Below are 17674 nucleotides of genomic sequence, written 5' to 3'. Positions count from 1 at the left end.
CACATTAAGCAGAGGTTCACCTGCACATCTGCCAATGTGGTATACTGCATCCATTGTACCCGGTGCGGCTTCCTCTACATTGGGGAAACCAAGCGGAGGCTTGGGGACCGCTTTGCAGAACACCTCCGCTCAGTTCGCAACAAACAACTGCACCTCCCAGTCGCAAACCATTTCCACTCCCCCTCCCATTCTCTAGACGACATGTCCATCATGGGCCTCCTGCAGTGCCACAATGATGCCACCCGAAGGTTGCAGGAACAGCAACTCATATTCCGCCTGGGAACCCTGCAGCCATATGGTATCAATGTGGACTTCACCAGTTTCAAAATCTCCCCTTCCCCCACTGCATCCCTAAACCAGCCTAGTTCGTCCCCTCCCCCCACTGCACCACACAACCAGCCCAGCTCTTCCCCCCCACCCACTGCATCCCAAAACCAGTCCAACCTGTCTCTGCCTCCCTAACCGGTTCTTCCTCTCACCCATCCCTTCCTCCCACCCCAAGCCGCACCCCCAGCTACCTACTAACCTCATCCCACCTCCTTGACCTGTCCGTCTTCCCTGGACTGACCTATCCCCTCCCTACCTCCCCACCTATACTCTCCTCTCCACCTATCTTCTTTTCTCTCCATCTTCGGTCCGCATCCCCCTCTCTCCCTATTTATTCCAGTTCCCTCTCCCCATCCCCCTCTCTGATGAAGGATCTAGGCCCGAAACGTCAGCTGAGATGCTGCTTGGCCTGCTGTGTTCATCCAGCCTCACATTTTATTATCTTGGAATTCTCCAGCATCTGCAGTTCCCATTATCTCTCATTCAGTATATGAGTTGGAATGACATGTTGCAGCTGTACAGAACATTGGTTAGACCACTGTTGGAATACTGTGTGCATTTCTGGTCTTCCCTCTATAGGAAGGATGTTGTGAAACTTGAAAGGGTTCGTAAAAGATTTACAAAGAAGTTGCCAGGGTTGGAGGATTTGAGCTGTAGGGAGAGGTTGGAGTGTCAGAAGCTGAGGGGTGACCTTATAGAGGCTTAAGAAATCATGTGGGGCATGGATAGGGTAAATAGACAAGGTCTTTTCCCTTGGGTGGGGGAGTCCAAAACTCGAGGGGCATATGTTTAAGGTGAGAGGGCAAAGATTTAAAAGGGACCCAAGGGGCAACATTTTCACACAGAGGGTGGTGCCTTTATGAAATGAGCTGCCAGAAGAAGAGATGGAGGCTGGTACTATTGCAACATTTAAAAGGTGTCTGGTTGGGTGTATGAATAAGAAGTATTTAGAGGGATATGGGCCAAATGCTGGTAGCTGGGACTAGATTTATTTAGGATATCTGGTCAGTATGCACAAGTTGGACTGAAGGGTCTGTTTCTGTGCTGTATATGTCATGCTTCTATGACTCTAAGGGATCGAATGATCCAAAAATTGTGTTCTCCCCTGCACCAACTTGGCTTCAATTCTAGTTTCCTGCCCAGCCGTTTACTAATTAAAAATCTGTCCATCTCCTCCTTAAAGTTACTCTGATTTCCAACATCCACCACTTTATGGGGTAGTAAATTCCACAGATTCATGACCCTTTGAGAGAGGTCATGCCTCCTGATCACTCTTTTGTATCTCTTGTCTTGAATTATTCTAGATTGCCTACCAAGAGGAAACATTCTCTCTACTCCTGCGTTGTCAATCACCTTTAACATCCAATATATCTCCATTCGATTTCCTTCCGGTCTTCTGCACTCCAGTGAGGATTGGCCTATACTGCTCAGCCTCTCCTCATTAGTCAAGCCTTTCTTTTCTAGAATTAATCTAATGAACCCTTAATTTGTGTGCAGCAAGCTCTCATGGGGGCAATGTGATAAAGATCATTAGTTTCAGTGATGATGGGTCAGAACTTCAAGAGGGACACATAGAATCATAGAATTCACACAATGTAGAAGGAAGCCATTCTGCCCATTGACTTGGCACTGACCCTCCAAAGAGCATCACACATGGTCAGGTCCACCAGCTCACACCTTAATTCTTTCTCCACCCACCAGGGAAACGCTTCCTACAAAAACATAGATAGAGATGTTAGTTGTCTTTAATGGTGAGGAGTCCCAGTCTCATTACTCTGTATCTAATCCTGGGCTGTACCTGACCTGGAAGTATTTTTTTTAATGGGACTGTGTCCAGGAACCTTTAGTTCCAGTTTAAAAGAGTGGAGGGAGCTTTACTCTGTATCTAACCCTGTGCCATCCTTGTCCTGATAGTGGTTGATAGAGACTGTGTTGAGGAAGCTTTACTCTGTACCTAACCCCATGCTGTCTCTATCCTGTGAGTGTTTGATAGGGCCAATGGTGAGGAAATTTTACTCTACATCTAACTTTGTGCTGTCCCTTTCCTGGGAATATTTTATGGGGTTAGTGTAGATGGAGCTTTACTCCGTCTCTAACTTTGTTCAAGACCTGTCCTGGGAGTGTTTGATGGGTACAGTATTGAGGAAGCTTTACTCTCAGTTCAAAAGAAGAGGGAGCTTCATGCAATATCTAGCCTGTGCTGTACCTGTCATAGGAGTGTTAGATGGGGTAGCGTTGAGTGAGCTTTCCTTTCAGTTCATAAGAGTAGGAGAAGCTTCACTCGATATTTAACCATGCGCTGTCCCTCTCCCAGGGATGTTTGATGGGAAGGCTTTTGAGGCAGCTTTATTTCCACTTTCAAAGTGTTGAGAGAGCTTTACTCTTAATTTAAAAGAGGAGAAGGAGCTTCAGGCAATATCTAATCCTGCACTGTACCTGTTGTAGGACTCTTGATGGGATAGTGTTGAGTGAGTTTTCCTTTCAGTTCAGCAGAGTGAGGGAACTTTCCTCTGTATTTAATCTTGCATAGTCTCAGTCGCATGAGTGTTTGATGGGGAGGCTGTTGAGGCAGCTTTACTTTCAGTTTCACAGTGTCTAGGAAGCTTTACTCTGTATCTAACCCCCTGTTGTACCTGAGCTGGGAATGTTTGTTGAAGATGGTGTGGGAGTGGAGAGAGCTTTACTCTGTATCAAACCTTGCACTTTCCATCTCCTGGGAGTGTTTTAGGGAACATTTACTTTCATTTTGCTCTCAGATTAAAAGAGTAGAAAGAAATTTACTCTGTGTTTAATCCTGTCCTGGAAGTGTTTGATGGGAACAGTATCGAAGGAACATTACTTCAAAACAGTGGGGAGAACTGTACTGTGTGTCCGACAAGAAACTGTCTCTGTCCTGGTAAGATTTGACGGGGACAGTATTGTGAGAACTTTGCTCTGTATCTAACCCTGTGCTGCACCTGTCCTCGGAGTGTTAGATGGGAGAGTGTCAAGTGAGACTTTCATTCAGTTCAAAAGAGTAGAGGAAGCTTTACCTTTTACCTAACCCCATGCCGACCCTGTCCTGGGAGTTTTTGACAGGGATAATATAGAGCAAGCTTTACTGTGTATCTAATCTCACGCTTTCTCTGACCTGGGAGTGTTTGTTGGGGATAGTATCGGTGAGCCTTTATTTTCAGTTTGCTTTCAGATTGAATGAGTAGAAAGTGATTTACTCTGTATTTAAGCTTGTGCTGTCCCTGTCCTGGAAGTGTTTGATGGGGGTGGTGTAGAACGAGCTTTACACTGTATCTAATCTTATGCTGTACATGACCTGGAACTGTTTGAAGAGGATGGTGTCGAAGGAACATTGCTTCCAGTTCAAATCAGTGGAGAAAGCTTCACTCTGTATCTAATCTGAAAGTTTTCGATGGGAACAGTGTAGAGTGACTCCAGGATTTCACATTTCCTCTGCCTCTCTGCCCTTCACAAGCTTTTGTGGAGAGTGTACCAGTCCCCGTCACATGAGGGGGTGACCTCTGAACAAAAACCAGAAGGACTGTTGATGCTGTAAATCAGGATCAAAAACAGCAGTCACTGGAAAAGCTCAGCAGGTCTGGCAGCGTCTGTGAAGAAAAAAAATCAGAGTTAACGTTTCAGGTCCAGTGACCTGTCCTTAACATTAACTCAGATCCTTATCTTCACAGACCTGCTGGGTTTTTCCAGCAACTTTCGTTTTTATCACCTCTGAACAGCCTGATGCGTGTTCTCAGGTTATATCAGATTGTCCAGGACTCCCCTGAACCCACTTCAACACTCCCTCCCCTCTCTGTCCTCACCACACACCCTGCCCCCACCCACCCTCCCTGTGACAGGGTCATAATTTCTGTCAACTCCTTTGGGCAACTTAAGGACTCAGTACATTGTCCCTTAATCCATCACCCTCAATTGAATACATGTGTACCGTATCCTCCTATTTTACAAACTAATGCCCAAGAGCAGAGTCCTCATCTTTCTTAGATATAGCTGCTGACCCTGAACCGAGTGACTGGACCAGAGGGTGAACTATGTTATTGTAAAGGGGCTAGACTTGGAACCTATTGTTGTCGATATATAACTGAGTGCCTTTCTTCTTCTGGACCCCCGTAGAGGAGCTGCTGCAAAGCTGTGAAGACAACATGGATCCCGATTGTCTACGTGGATGAAGATCTGTCCCTGGTCACGAGCAACATCCCACTGACTGAAGAATGCGGCTGGTAGACAGCGAGCAAAGAGCTTATGGGATGGACAGCTCCCCTCTTTATTAATTAACATCTATCCCGTTTTGGTCAGAATACAGACACAATGACCACACATAGACATTTGAGAAAAAAAAATGTATATTTCACCAGTAGAGTCTCTGGGACCAAGTTTCCCCCAAGACCAAATGTGGTAGCTCTGGGGAGGAGTGGAACTTGACCAGGAGTGATAATGACACAGGGAGGGAGGGTGCAGATTAGTGTGATGGGGGCAGGGAGGTGTTGAGGATGGGCTGGCTGTGAGGTGTATCAAGAGATAAATGTGTGCTTGCAGAATACAGATCTTCTAAAAATTCACGTCTGGAAAGTGAAATGAATTGTGTGTTTGGGGATTGATTCTGTAGAATGCCATCAGATCCTTTTGCTAGTCACTGACCCCATTCCCTTCATCTGTCACTTTCTCATTTTCTACTCATGCCTTTCTTTCACATATCCACTCTCAACACAATCTCCTCTTCCCATTTCACTCACCCCAAATCCCCAAACAGTCTCCTCATCCCCATTATGTCTTTCTGCACACCACTCACCCCTGCTCTCCCTCAACCTCCCATACACACCTGCTCCCCTTTCCTCTCATACGCCCTGCTCTCCCCCTCCCCTCATAAACCCCTGCTCAACCCTCACACACTGCTGTCTCTGCCCCATACACATCCCTGCTCTCCCCCGCTATCCCACTCCCCTCTCCGTCTACTCCATTCTCCCTGTCATACACATCCCTGCTCATTCTCACAAGACTTCCCCTCCCACTCTGCCACTTTGCTATGACCATCCACCCACATTGCTCCCTCCATTCTTGGCCCTCCCTGCCATCTCTCAATCCCCTGCCCAGTGCTCGGTCATCTCCTGCTACCACCCGCTATACAGCCTGCTGTTATCACCCATTCGTACTCTCAAAGGTGCATTACTTCCTGAACGCCCAGAATCTCTGAAGAACCTACCTCCCTTCTGACTTCTAAGTCCTGCAAGGCTGAGGCACAGCTTCAGCTCCAGGAGCACTTTCTCCGGCTTTGATTGGACATAATAGCTACAAAAGATGGTCTCTGCGTACTCAATACCTGTCATTTAGACTGCCAAGTGTCTCAGCCATTTCTGACCAGCTGACATTCTCTCTCATAGTCTTCTCAGTGGCAACCCTTGCTCATTATTGCAGAAACCTAACCGTTAATCAAAAAATTTTGGGTTTTCCAACCATAAGAATGCCGTTCAGCCCATTGAGTCTGCTCTGCCATTCAAAGAAAGCATGGCTGATCTGATAATCTTCAGCTCCAGTTGCATGCTTTCTCCTCCTGATCCTTGATTCTCTTACTGATTAAAACTTTACATCAGACTCAAATATACTTCATGACCCAGCCTCAACAGAATTACAACCCCAGAGGGAAAATAATCCTCATCAGTATCTATAACCTCTGGGATTACACCCTCTGGTTCAAGACTTTCCCATGTCGATAAAACAGCGCAGCATCTACCTATCTATACTTCCCACAAGCCTGGTCTGTTTCAGTTCAGTTGCTTCTTATTCTTCTAAATCCAATGAATACACGCCTAATCTACGCAACCTCTCCTCATAAAAGATTCCCTCCTTCCCTGTGATCTGCTCAGGAACATTCTCTGGACTGCCGCCAATGCCAGTCTACCTTCCCTTGGATAGAAGTCTCAAACTGTTCAAGTGTTCCAGTTGCAGTCTGAATAGAGCCATGTATAGATTTTTAATCTGGCCTCTTTATTTTCATGGTCCATTCCCTTTCTGATTAAAGGCCAAAATCCTACAACCCTGCCTGTCACCTTCTGAAATTGGATGTTGGCTTTTCGTGATTCACATTCGAGGAACTTAAATCCCTGTGTGTTGCATCGTTCTCCATTTCAACCCTCAGGCAACAGACTGTGTGGAATTTGCATGGTCTCCCTGTGTCTGCGCAGGGTTTCCTCCCACAGTCCAAAGATAAGCATGTTAGGTGGTCTGGCCATGCAAAATTACCCTGTCGGATGCAGGAATACGTAGGCGAAGCGATTTAGTCATGGGAAATGGGGAGTTACAGGAATGGGATGCTGTTTGGAGGGTCTGTGGGTCAAATGGCCTCTTTCTGCACTGAAGGGATTCTATTTTTGTGGCATTGGCAAATTTGGCTAAGTTACATTCACTTTCCTCTAAGCTATTAACATAGCATAAATGATGGCACTCCACTGGATACAGGTTGCCGTCCTGAAAATTTTCCTCATCCCAATTCATCTTTTAGTTTGCCAAACCTTCCATCCACCCTAATATTCCCATGGGCACTGGAATCCCTGATGCCACGTTTGGCCAAATGCCATCTCAGTGCAACCTCAGTCACCAAATCCTCTAGCAGCCAAGGACTTGGCATCCAATGACCCGAGCTGCCCTGCAGCATTGCAGAGACATGTCGTGGCTTTACCAAAACTAGCACCTTACATGGTGACAGAGTGGCTGTGCACAGCAATGTTGGGCTCGCTCTTCATCCCATCTCTCCCCTCAGCCCAGAGAGCCAGGGCCCCGAGTGAGTCGCCCAGGCTTCCCTGTCAGAAATGAAAGAGACCAGACGCCAGGCTTCAATTACAAATTCTGTTTATTCCTAGAACCGCTGCACAAAAAAAAATTTCAAAGGATTCATTGATTTTATTTTCTTTCTTGGTACAATGAAAAGGCTCCCCAAAGAGAGCTCAAACACCAGTCACTCCTGCATTGCAAAAACAAACATAACAGGGACAGAAACACAAACACCAGTCACTCTCATATTGCAGAGACAGAGATACTGGTCACTCTCACAGACAGGGGGCCCCAGGACTCCAGTCTCTCCCATATTGTAAGGATACAGACACTGGTCACTCCCATAAAGGCTGGGGGGAGAAAGTAAAGGAAGCACAAGTTGACAGCTGGTAAAAACAAAGAGCTTAAATTATTTGATCTGGAACTCCCCTCCCTCCGTCCCAAACACAACATGTTCTGCTTCCTCACTGACGACCTTTGGAGGGGAGATGCAATGATGCTCGCAGCCCACACCAGCTCTGGCTTTGCGGCGTTGAAAGAGGCAGGTCTGGTTACAAGGGAGCTAAATTCAGTGTAAAACTGGTTTTTCACACCAGCAGCACATTTAAATCAGGAGAGAGGCTCGAAGGAAATGGAAGGGGCACCTGATTAACCTCCAGGATCTAAAATCAGACTCGTGACTGGCCAACCACATTCACCAGCCCTGCTTCTCTCTCAGCAAGCAGGGCAGACAGGTCCGATAGGACTTTAGGCAAGGGAAGGTGGCTGGTTAGTTACGGGCCCATTTTAAAGCTCCAAACTTGGCCTTCCCCTTTACATTTCCATCAGAATTTTCGAAAGCCGCATCTAGAATAAATAGGACATGGTCAGGCTCCCTCCCTTTTAGCATCTGTGGGGCTGCAGTCGAAACGTGTAGCACGGATTTCCAATGTGAGAAAGAGAGCAAATCAACAGACTTCAGCTCACATACATCACAGATCACCGAAGCAAATAAGGTCCATCTGCGAGGTACGGTTTCAGAGGGGGACACAGTGCAGGGTCAGGTCCCCCGACATTCAGTAGTCATAACCAAGTACCTCCACATTCAGCAGCACTAAACAGTGATAAAGCATTGTGATCGCAAGTGCCCCTCTCCTTGGTCATCATTCAGTACAGAAGTACAGAAAACCAACAGAGACCATCACAAACTAAGCTTTCAGGTTTAAAAGTTCAAGAGCCACTTGATAAGACTGAATGCACCCTTGACACTCCCAACAGTGCTGTTAAATTCAACAACAAACCACCAGCTGCAGACAACTGTCTGGAATAATGATAGTGGACCGTGGGTACCAGCTCGTGCGCGCTGACCATTCCTCATCCCACCCCACCCTGGGCTCTGAGACTATCATTGGGTCAAAGACTGACAGGAAACCACCACAAATTAAAAACACAACCCTCAGTTCAAACAGTTGAAGCACATTTGATACACTTGTAAATTAATACCCATCCCCTCTGCACACAGACGCACATGGGCCCAACAGTTCTCCCTCTCACGCGCACGTGCACACACAAACACACACACACACACTCTTGCTATTGCCTCTGCCGAAGCCTTTCACTCAATCAGCTTCTTGGCTTTGAAGAAGCGGCGAAGATAAAAGACCTGCCAGGTTGCCAGGCCGATGAGGCAGCACATAGAGAAGATGCTGAAATACAGGACTCGGGCGCTGGTGGACTCTGTAGAGAAACAGAGTACAGTTTAATCCATATGGGAAGAGATCCTGTCTGTAATCTCACTGCTCTAAGCTTCCTCCTTCTTGCTCCCATCTTGAGCGAGGGCTATCAGTCTGGCTAACAATCGGAACGTGCACGAGTTGAGACGATTCAAAACGGCTCTCCCACTGTCCCTCACCCCACACAACCAGCACCCTTAACACTCTGCTGCACCACCTCTCGCAAACCCTCCCACCTACTCTTCCCAGTTTACCCCAACTCCCAGGATAACGAGCACGCTGCTCATTACAGTCCTCCTGGAGACTCCTTGAATATATGTATTTGGAGTGGAATCCCTCTTCTTGCTCCCTGTTTTGATATTATAGCATTGCAGCCTCAACTTCACTTTCCCCAAATAAGCACCTTGCTTGTGAATTATCCACCTCTGCCCTGCAAATACTCAATGGCCTCTCTCTAGGGAATAGCATTTCAAAGATTCATGCCCCTCAGTATACAGAATATTTGACACTGTTTAAATGGGAGGCACCTCTCCACCCCCACCACCCCAATCCTTTCAGCATCCACCCTTCAGGAATGGCTCACCACTCCCTGACTAGATTAGATTACATTAAATTAAATTCCCTACAGTGTGGATACAGGCCCTTCGGCCCAACAAGTCCACACTGGCCCTTGAAGCATCCCACCCAGACCCATTCCCCCTATAACCCACACACCCCTGAGCACCATGGGCAATTTAGCACGGCCAAACCACCTAACCTGCACATCTTTGAACTGTGGGAGGAAACCGGAGCACCAGAGGAAACCCATGCAGACACGGGGAGAACGTGCAAACTCCACACAGACGGTCACCCGATGCTGGAATTGAACCCGGGTCCCCGGCGCTGTGAGGCTGCAGTGCTAACCACTGAGCTACCGTGCCGCCACACTACAAGGGGCCAAATGGTCTGCTCCTATGCTCTTATCTGCCTCAACACGGCTCCTTGCAGGACAGAACACACCACGCACTACCAGCTGTGGCAGTCCTCACTCGCGATAATTCTCACTCCTGCCACAGTTCACAGATGCTGGCCTGACGCCCATAATGCATGGGGCGGTGAGCCAATCTGACACACACCAGGGCGATGGCAGCGGTGATGGCAGGTGTGTCGGGGATGCTTTCTCCCTAATCAGACATCAACCCAAACCTCTACAATGCCTTCTGAAGTTGCCAGGTTGGGCTAAATAACCCAGGGCACTTATTCATTGGTTTTGATTGGCATCATGAAACATGATAGGTATCTTGTGACTGCCTGAGGGAGCTGCTGTATTACCTACATTCTAATAGTGTTCCAAAGACATGACTCTAAATGTTGGAAAAGGTGCTTAGAGATTGTGAAAGGTGCTTTACAAATTCAAGTTCTTAAAAAAAAGTCAAAACCTTTAGCATTGGGGATTAACCTTGAGGCCTGAAAGCAAGGCCCAATGTTGTTCACCATTTTGCAGGTCTCTGGAGACCATGGGACAAGCATGAGATATTTATCTGTATATATTCACGTCACATGTTTAACAAGATGTGGCTCAACGTGGGCATGCCAGGAAGGTGCTTTTAGGAAGAGTCAAAGCCATAAGCCTGAGTGTCAAAACGGAGGGCTGCACCAACTGAGAAAGGGCAGCTCTCAAGTAGGAAAAAGCGCAAGTTCAAGGGAAGGATAAGCCGTACCATTGGTGTCCCTCATCTCCTCCTCGCGCTGCTTCATGTAGGCAAAGTCATTGACTATGGATTCCGAGAGGTCCTCCAGTCGCCGCAGTTCCACCTCCAGGGGCTTCAACTTCTCTGCCTTCGCAATCTGGATACAGACAGGGAGACAGACTGAAAAGGGCATTGCGGTGTCTCTTACAGGATACCTCTCACCGGCTCCCACCCCCTCAGCTCTCCACGCACGTGACTACAACAACTCTTTAGGGTAACAACATGCGCGAGCCCACAGGACAAGGAAAGTAGCAGATCCAGATGGCAGCTACAGGGACAAAGGTGAGAGAACACACAGACAGGGGCCACAGTCAATTGCAGACACCCACTGGGGGGACACAGATGCACAGCTGACCAAAATGGGAAAGTACAAATCAACAGCAAAGAGCAAGCAGATGGGTCCAGGAACAGGAGGAGACAGAGCATGGTAGAAAGAGGAATCAGGGAAACCGAACAGCCCGTTCCTGTGCAGCTCCAGCCTCATGGCCCTGCCAGCGGAAAGGATAACAAGAGGTCAGAACTCACATCTTCGTAGTTCTTGGCTTCAACTCCGTGTTTCGTGTTGAGGACAATCAGTTGATCGGGAACTCGGAAATGGCCTGGAAACAATAAAGGAGAAGCAGCTTAAACCTCAATTTTGGACATCAACCAGCAATCTCCACCCGACTCCTAACAGAAGCGGCCTCTCCTGCCCATCCTAACCTGGAACCCGCTTCCTCACCCTCTCCGAGCCTTGTCAATGTCCATCTTTAATGCTGCATTAGGGGCCCCTCCTCACCATGACAGCCATTCCTGGATCTAGGATCATCAGGAAGCGCCTGGGCCGAATTAGAACAATTTCACCTAGAAGTGGTATGTGCAGGAAGAGCGTCAGCCCCAGGCTTCAGGAAGAAGGGGTTGGGTAAAAGCTTCTCATTTTGGTGGTCAATCTTTGGAATTCCTCTGAAATATACATATTAAAGACTCTTCATTTATGAAAAAACTCCAGATATAAAAATGTCTGATATAAAGCCTGTGAGTAACAGTAACTGTGCAACTGTCACATACAGCTACAATAACCCATCCTGTTCACGATCGTCTTTCAGGGAGGGGAAATCTACTGTCCTTAATGGGTCTGGCCCAAGTGTTGCTAGACCCCACAGCAACATGGCTGATCCTGAAACAACCAAGCAAGCTGCTCGGTTCAAGGGGCAATTAGGGATGAACAGCTAACGCTGTGCCTTGCCAGCAAGGTCCCACGAAGGAACAGAGAAAAACCATGCAGTTGCATCTCCTCGTTTTTTTTTCCCTTGTTAATAGACTCTTCCTTCACTTATTTCTGTTCCCTGCCACCATGATTCTCGTACCTCAGCGATACCACCCACACCTGCCCTGCTTCCCCTTTACACACCTGGGGGGAGGCGGCTTTCGAAGCAGATCTCAAACATATCGTAGTCGTCGGTGGTAAATGCAAATTTGCCCTTGCTGGCCTCCTCCTTGGAGTACAGGATGTGGCCGGATGAGTCAGTCACCTGGAGGGGGCAAACAAAGTGGATTTAGAGGTTCATACCCGAGGACTGCAAGAGACAGGCAAGAAGGGGTAAGATTAAGGAACCTTGGATGACGAGAGCGGTGGAGCTTCTAGTGAAAAGGAAGAAGGTAGCTTACATAAGGTGGAGGAAGCTAGGGTCAAGTTCAGCTAGAGAGGATTACATGCAGGCAAGGAAGGAGCTCAAAAATGGTCTGAGGAGAGCCAGGAGGGGGCACGAGAAAGGCTTGGCAGAAGGAATCCGGGAAAACACAAAGGCATTTTACACTTACGTGAGGAATAAGAGAATGGTCAAAGAAAGAGTAGGGCCGATCAGGGATAGCATAGGGAACTTGTGTGTGGAGCCTGAGGAGGTAGGGGAAGCCCTAAATGAGTTTTTTGCTTCTGTCTTTACGAAAGAAACGAACTTTGTAGTGAATGAAACCTTTGAAGAGCAGGTGTGCATGCTGGAATGGATAGAGATAGAGGAAGCTGATGTGCTGAAAATTTTGTCAAACATTAAGATTGACAAGTCGCCAGGCCCGGATCAGATTTGTCCTCGGCTGCTTTGGGAAGCGAGAAATGCAATTGCTTCGCCACTTGCGAAGATCTTTGCATCCTCGCTCTCCACTGGAGTCGTACCTGAGGACTGGAGAGAGGCAAATGTAATTCCTCTCTTCAAGAAAGGAAATAGGGAAATCCCCGGCAACTATAGACCGGTAAGTCTCACGTCTGTCGTCTGTAAAGGTGTTAGAAAGGATTCTGAGGGATAAGATTTATGACCATCTGGAAGAGCATGGCTTGATCAAATACAGTCAACACGGCTTTGTGAGGGGTAGGTCATGCCTTACAAACCTTATCGAGTTTTTTGAGGATGTGACTAGAAAGGTTGATGAGGGTCGAGCTGTGGATGTGGTGTATATGGACTTCAGTAAGGCATTTGATAAGGTTCCCCATGGTAGGCTCATTCAGAAGGTCAGGAGGAATGGGATACAGGGGAACTTAGCTGCTTGGATACAGAATTGGCTGGCCAACAGAAGACAGCGAGTGGTAGTAGAAGGAAAATATTCTGCCTGGAAGTCAGTGGTGAGTGGAGTTCCACAGGGCTCTGTCCTTGGGCCTCTACTGTTTGTAATTTTTATTAATGACTTGGACGAGGGAATTGAAGGATGGGTCAGCAAGTTTGCAGATGACACAAAGGTCGGAGGTGTCGTTGACAGTGTAGAGGGCTGTTGTAGGCTGCAGCGGGACATTGACAGGATGCAGAGATGGGCTGAGAGGTGGCAGATGGAGTTCAACCTGGATAAATGCGAGGTGATGCATTTTGGAAGGTCGAATTTGAAAGCTGAGTACAGGATTAAGGATAGGATTCTTGGCAGTGTGGAGGAACAGAGGGATCTTGGTGTGCAGATACATAGATCCCTTAAAATGGCCACCCAAGTGGACAGGGTTGTTAAGAAAGCATATGGTGTTTTGGCTTTCATTAACAGGGGGATTGAGTTTAAGAGTCGTGAGATCTTGTTGCAGCTCTATAAAACTTTGGTTAGACCGCACTTGGAATACTGCGTCCAGTTCTGGGCGCCCTATTATAGGAAAGATGTGGATGCTTTGGAGAGGGTTCAGAGGAGGTTTACCAGGATGCTGCCTGGACTGGAGGGCTCATCTTATGAAGAGAGGTTGACTGAGCTCGGTCTCTTTTCATTGGAGAAAAGGAGGAGGAGAGGGGACCTAATTGAGGTATACAAGATAATGAGAGGCATAGATAGAGTTGATAGCCAGAGACTATTTCCCAGGGCAGAAATGGCTAGCACGAGGGGTCATAGTTTTAAGCTGGTTGGTGGAAAGTATAGAGGGGATGCCAGAGGCAGGTTCTTTACGCAGAGAGTTGTGAGAGCATGGAATGCGTTGCCAGCAGCAGTTGTGGAAGCAAGGTCATTGGGGTCATTTAAGAGACTGCTGGACATGTATATGGTCACAGAAATTTGAGGGTGCATACATGAGGATCAATGGTCGGCACAACATTGTGGGCTGAAGGGCCTGTTCTGTGCTGTACTGTTCTATGTTCTATGTTCTATGACTGGACCCAGACCAGCCTCGGTAACCCGACAGCAGCTGAAATTCCCCACGTGCCCGACCCCGGTGTCACCAGTCCCCAGAATCACCAGGGCAACTTCGGTGGTGGCACAGGGATCTCAGCGCAGATATCAGCAATTCTGGGAGCACACGTATCTGTGGGTTTTGTCTCTGTTGGTGGAAATGGTCTGGATCACAAAGGAGCAGAAATTACCCAGGGATGACAAAGAGACAGATTTCAAGCCCAGGCCGTATAGAGTTGTGGCTGAACCCCCCATTTGCAGTAACTTTGTGCAGCTCTTGGCACTGCACCTCAGGCAGGGCACAGTGCAGCTGAACGAGGACATGAGCACTGAGGTTGAAAAGGGAGAAAAAAAAAGTCACACAGCTCAGAAACAGACCCTTCGGTCCAACGGGGCCATATTGAGCTTGCTCTCAAACTAAACTAGTCCAACCTGTCTATGCTGGGCCTATATCCCTCCAAACCTTTCCTATTTGTGCAGTCATCCAAATGTCTTTCAAATGTAACCATACTAGTCTCGCAACCCCACCCACCCGAAGAAAAAGACATCTGCCATTCACCTTATCTGTGCTCTGGATAATTTTATAAACTGCTATATTGTCACTCCTCAACCTCCTACAGTCCAGTGAAAAAGTCCCAGCCTATCCAGCTTCTCTTAATAACTCAAATCCTCCAGTCCTGGCATCATCCCGTAACTCTTTTCTGAACCCTCTCCAATTTAATCGCATCCTTTCGGAGGCAGAGTGACTAGAACTGGACACAGTACTCCAGAAGAGAGCTCACCAACGTTCTGTACAACCTCAGCATGGCATCCCAACTCCTATGCTCAAAGGTCTGAGCGATGAAGACAAGTGTGCTAAACCCCTTCTTGACCACCACCTCAGTGCACTGCTCATGGTCAGAGCATGTCAGGAATGAGCTCCTGCTGCTCAGGAAACCAGGATCACCCCAAAACACATGCTTGCAGCTGTCTTCTGAAATCCCTCAATGAGCCACAAGCAACAATCAAATCAGTCTCATCACCATGACAGTGGACTGAGACTGCCATAATGCACTGGGCTAAATCTAGCCCCCACCACACCCTAAGTCTGAATACATTCTGCTCCTCCTCTCCACCATATCCATGATCCTCCCACTCATCCACATTGCCCCTCAATCACAGGCTATTGCATCCTGACACAATAGCTGACTATTTTGACCCACCACCCCAACCCCTGATTTAGCTCTCTCTCCAGGTGCTGTCTCTTCCGGTCCTTCAGCCACACTTTTGCACTCACCACTCCTTACAAAAGAAAACACCCATAAGCCCTCTGTCCTCGCTGTACTCTCATTTCTAAACTCCTTTTTCACAACAAAGGAGCGTTTTGACAACTTGTAAAATTTTCCACCATTCTGCCTGGAACTCCACACCACCACCACTTCACATTATTAGCCCTGCTGAGAGGGTACGGGTGGGGAATATTAAGCTCCCTACTGATTTCTCCAGAGCAATAAACACTGGGCCAAGCCAGCAATACCCCAATTATCTTAAATAAATGCTAAAATGTTTCTTTCTATAAATTCACAAGTGACACCCAACATGGTTGTGACAAAGGTTGACCATACTATCCTCGCCATCACCATACCCCGTCAACTCTCCAGCACCAGCCACCTGGGTGAGGCTGCTCTCAGCCGGCTGTGTTCCCAACTTCCCGGCCTCTCAGCTGGGAGCGTCATCCTCCCATTCACCAACAGCCACCAGGATCCACCAGCAGATCTCTGTCCTTCTGAAGAACCCTGCTTCACAACAGAAGTCCCACCATTGGTAACCCCACCAGAATCTGGACACCTTCGCTATCCCAGCTGTTTCACTGTCGCCACAGCCGGTCTCGTACGAGCAGTCATTTTTTTTTTGGGGGGGGGGTGGTTAAAGAACAAGCACCAGGTATTCAGGGCCGAATAACTGACTCAGGTTCCTTCCCCCTGGCAACAGCAGCGCCACAACTGGACTGCCCAACATCAGCATCAAATCAGAGCCAGGCAGGGGCTTCCAACTGATGATCTAAAGCATTGAGTCATTGTACAATTCTCCATATTGCTCATGTTGTCATCATCCCACAGTTTCACCATCCCTGTCCACTCCAGGGATTCCACATTCTATTATTTGTGAAGTCAAGTCTCACTCAGCTGCCCACTTCCAATCGCGATCTGAGGTACAGTTCCTGATATACGTCAGCTCCTGGAAACAATGCTACAATTTACAATTTCAAAATCATGGGTATAAACACTAAACCCCTCCTGGTCTCTAAGATCCCCCCAGTCCATAAGCATCCACAATCTCTGTAACTGATTATAACTTCTCTGTCAATGGCTGCCTGGAGCATCAGCTCAGATACTTGCTCCATCTCTCCCACAAGCTTTAAATTTGGCACACCTTTTGGTCACCTAAGTACTCCTGCCTATCTGTAGCTCCATATCAAATTTGATCTTAGTGATTCTGTTGAAAGTCTTTTACACTGTTTAAGATGCGATATAGTGAGAAACTATCACATGGACAAAATTGTCTCCTTAACTGATGGCAGAACTAAAGACCAGATTAATGTGTGCAGAATGCTCTCTCCCAGGCCACTTGCTCATCCTATTTCCCAGAGCCCTAACATTCTCACTGATCCCTCCTTCCACTCCCACCACACTCATCACTCCTGCCTCTTGCTCTGTCCACCCACCCATCCCTCCCTTTCCCTCACCACTCCATACTATCCCATCAACCCATACCAGCTGTCCTAGTTTCTCCCATTTCTCCCTCCCAGGACCCCTTCCTTGCTCCCTCATTATTCTCTCCCTTCTTCCCCCTTTTCCACACTTTTTCCCTACCCTACTCTATGTCCTCTAAGCTCTCCCCCTCCAACTTACATTCATGCCATTTTCTCTACCCACACCACCCAACACACACTACCATTCTCTCCCACTCTCCCCTCTCTCCCCACTTCACTCTTTCTTCTCCTACCTCCACCTTTCCTCTTCCACTTTATACTCCCTCCTGCCCCTTCTTCCTTCTCTCTCTCTCTCCCTCCCCCTCCACTCCCACCCTCCCCACACCTGCTCCCAGCTCTCCCCCACTTCCTCCCCCTTACCCAAAACTCCTATCCCCTTCCTCACAACCCCCACTCCACTCCCAACCCCCAACAGACCCACAAACCCCACCCGCACCCTCCCTAACCCCCACAACCCCTATCCCTCCCAACCTCAGCACTCTCCCCCCACCCCGACCCCCTCACCTTCAGGTCTGTTCGCCCTCCCGGTTGCTCACTCAGTTCATATTCCCCCGTCACCAGGACATCTTTATGGATTTCTTCGCGGAGACATTTCCTGGAGTTGGCGGGCAGGTGGAAGGAGATGGAGTGGGCCCGGGGCAGAAAGCTGACGGAGATCAAGAGCAGTGCAGCGACAAGGAGCGGAGCCATGGCCGGGCGCTCTGGATCCGGCTGTCCGTGCGGCCTACACTTCCGCTTCCGGCCCAGGACGTGGCGCGCGTTCCCTGGACAAT

The 17674-nt window shown here is 48.2% G+C and overlaps 1 protein-coding gene across 1 annotated transcript; it reads right to left on the bottom strand.

Moving 5' to 3' along the window:
• Window positions 1-7165: 7165 nt before the first annotated feature.
• Window positions 7166-17663, bottom strand: tmed10 (transmembrane p24 trafficking protein 10). Its single transcript, XM_048525015.2, has 5 exons — window positions 17406-17663; window positions 11937-12057; window positions 11072-11145; window positions 10517-10643; window positions 7166-8820 (listed from the first exon to the last, which is right to left on the bottom strand). Exons 1-5 carry the CDS (start codon window positions 17589-17591, stop codon window positions 8699-8701), a joined length of 630 nt encoding a protein of 209 aa, XP_048380972.1. The 5' UTR covers window positions 17592-17663; the 3' UTR covers window positions 7166-8698.
• Window positions 17664-17674: the final 11 nt, after the last annotated feature.

The sequence above is a fragment of the Stegostoma tigrinum genome, chromosome 42 (assembly GCF_030684315.1).
Source record: "Stegostoma tigrinum isolate sSteTig4 chromosome 42, sSteTig4.hap1, whole genome shotgun sequence".
Lineage (NCBI taxonomy): Eukaryota > Metazoa > Chordata > Chondrichthyes > Orectolobiformes > Stegostomatidae > Stegostoma > Stegostoma tigrinum.
The sequence above is the reverse complement of the archived record's forward strand: the minus strand, read 5'-3'. Positions and strand labels throughout refer to the sequence as shown.

Coding starts and splice junctions, on each gene's coding strand:
- tmed10 (XM_048525015.2), bottom strand. CDS start 17,591: ATGGCTCCGCTCCTTGTCGCTGCACTGCTCTTGATCTCCGTCAGCTTT. Junction 12,058..17,405: donor GAGGGCGAACAGACCTGAAG/GTGAGGGGGTCG, acceptor TGCCCCCTCCAG/GTGACTGACTCATCCGGCCA. Junction 10,644..11,071: donor AAGCCAAGAACTACGAAGAT/GTGAGTTCTGAC, acceptor GTCTGTATCCAG/ATTGCGAAGGCAGAGAAGTT.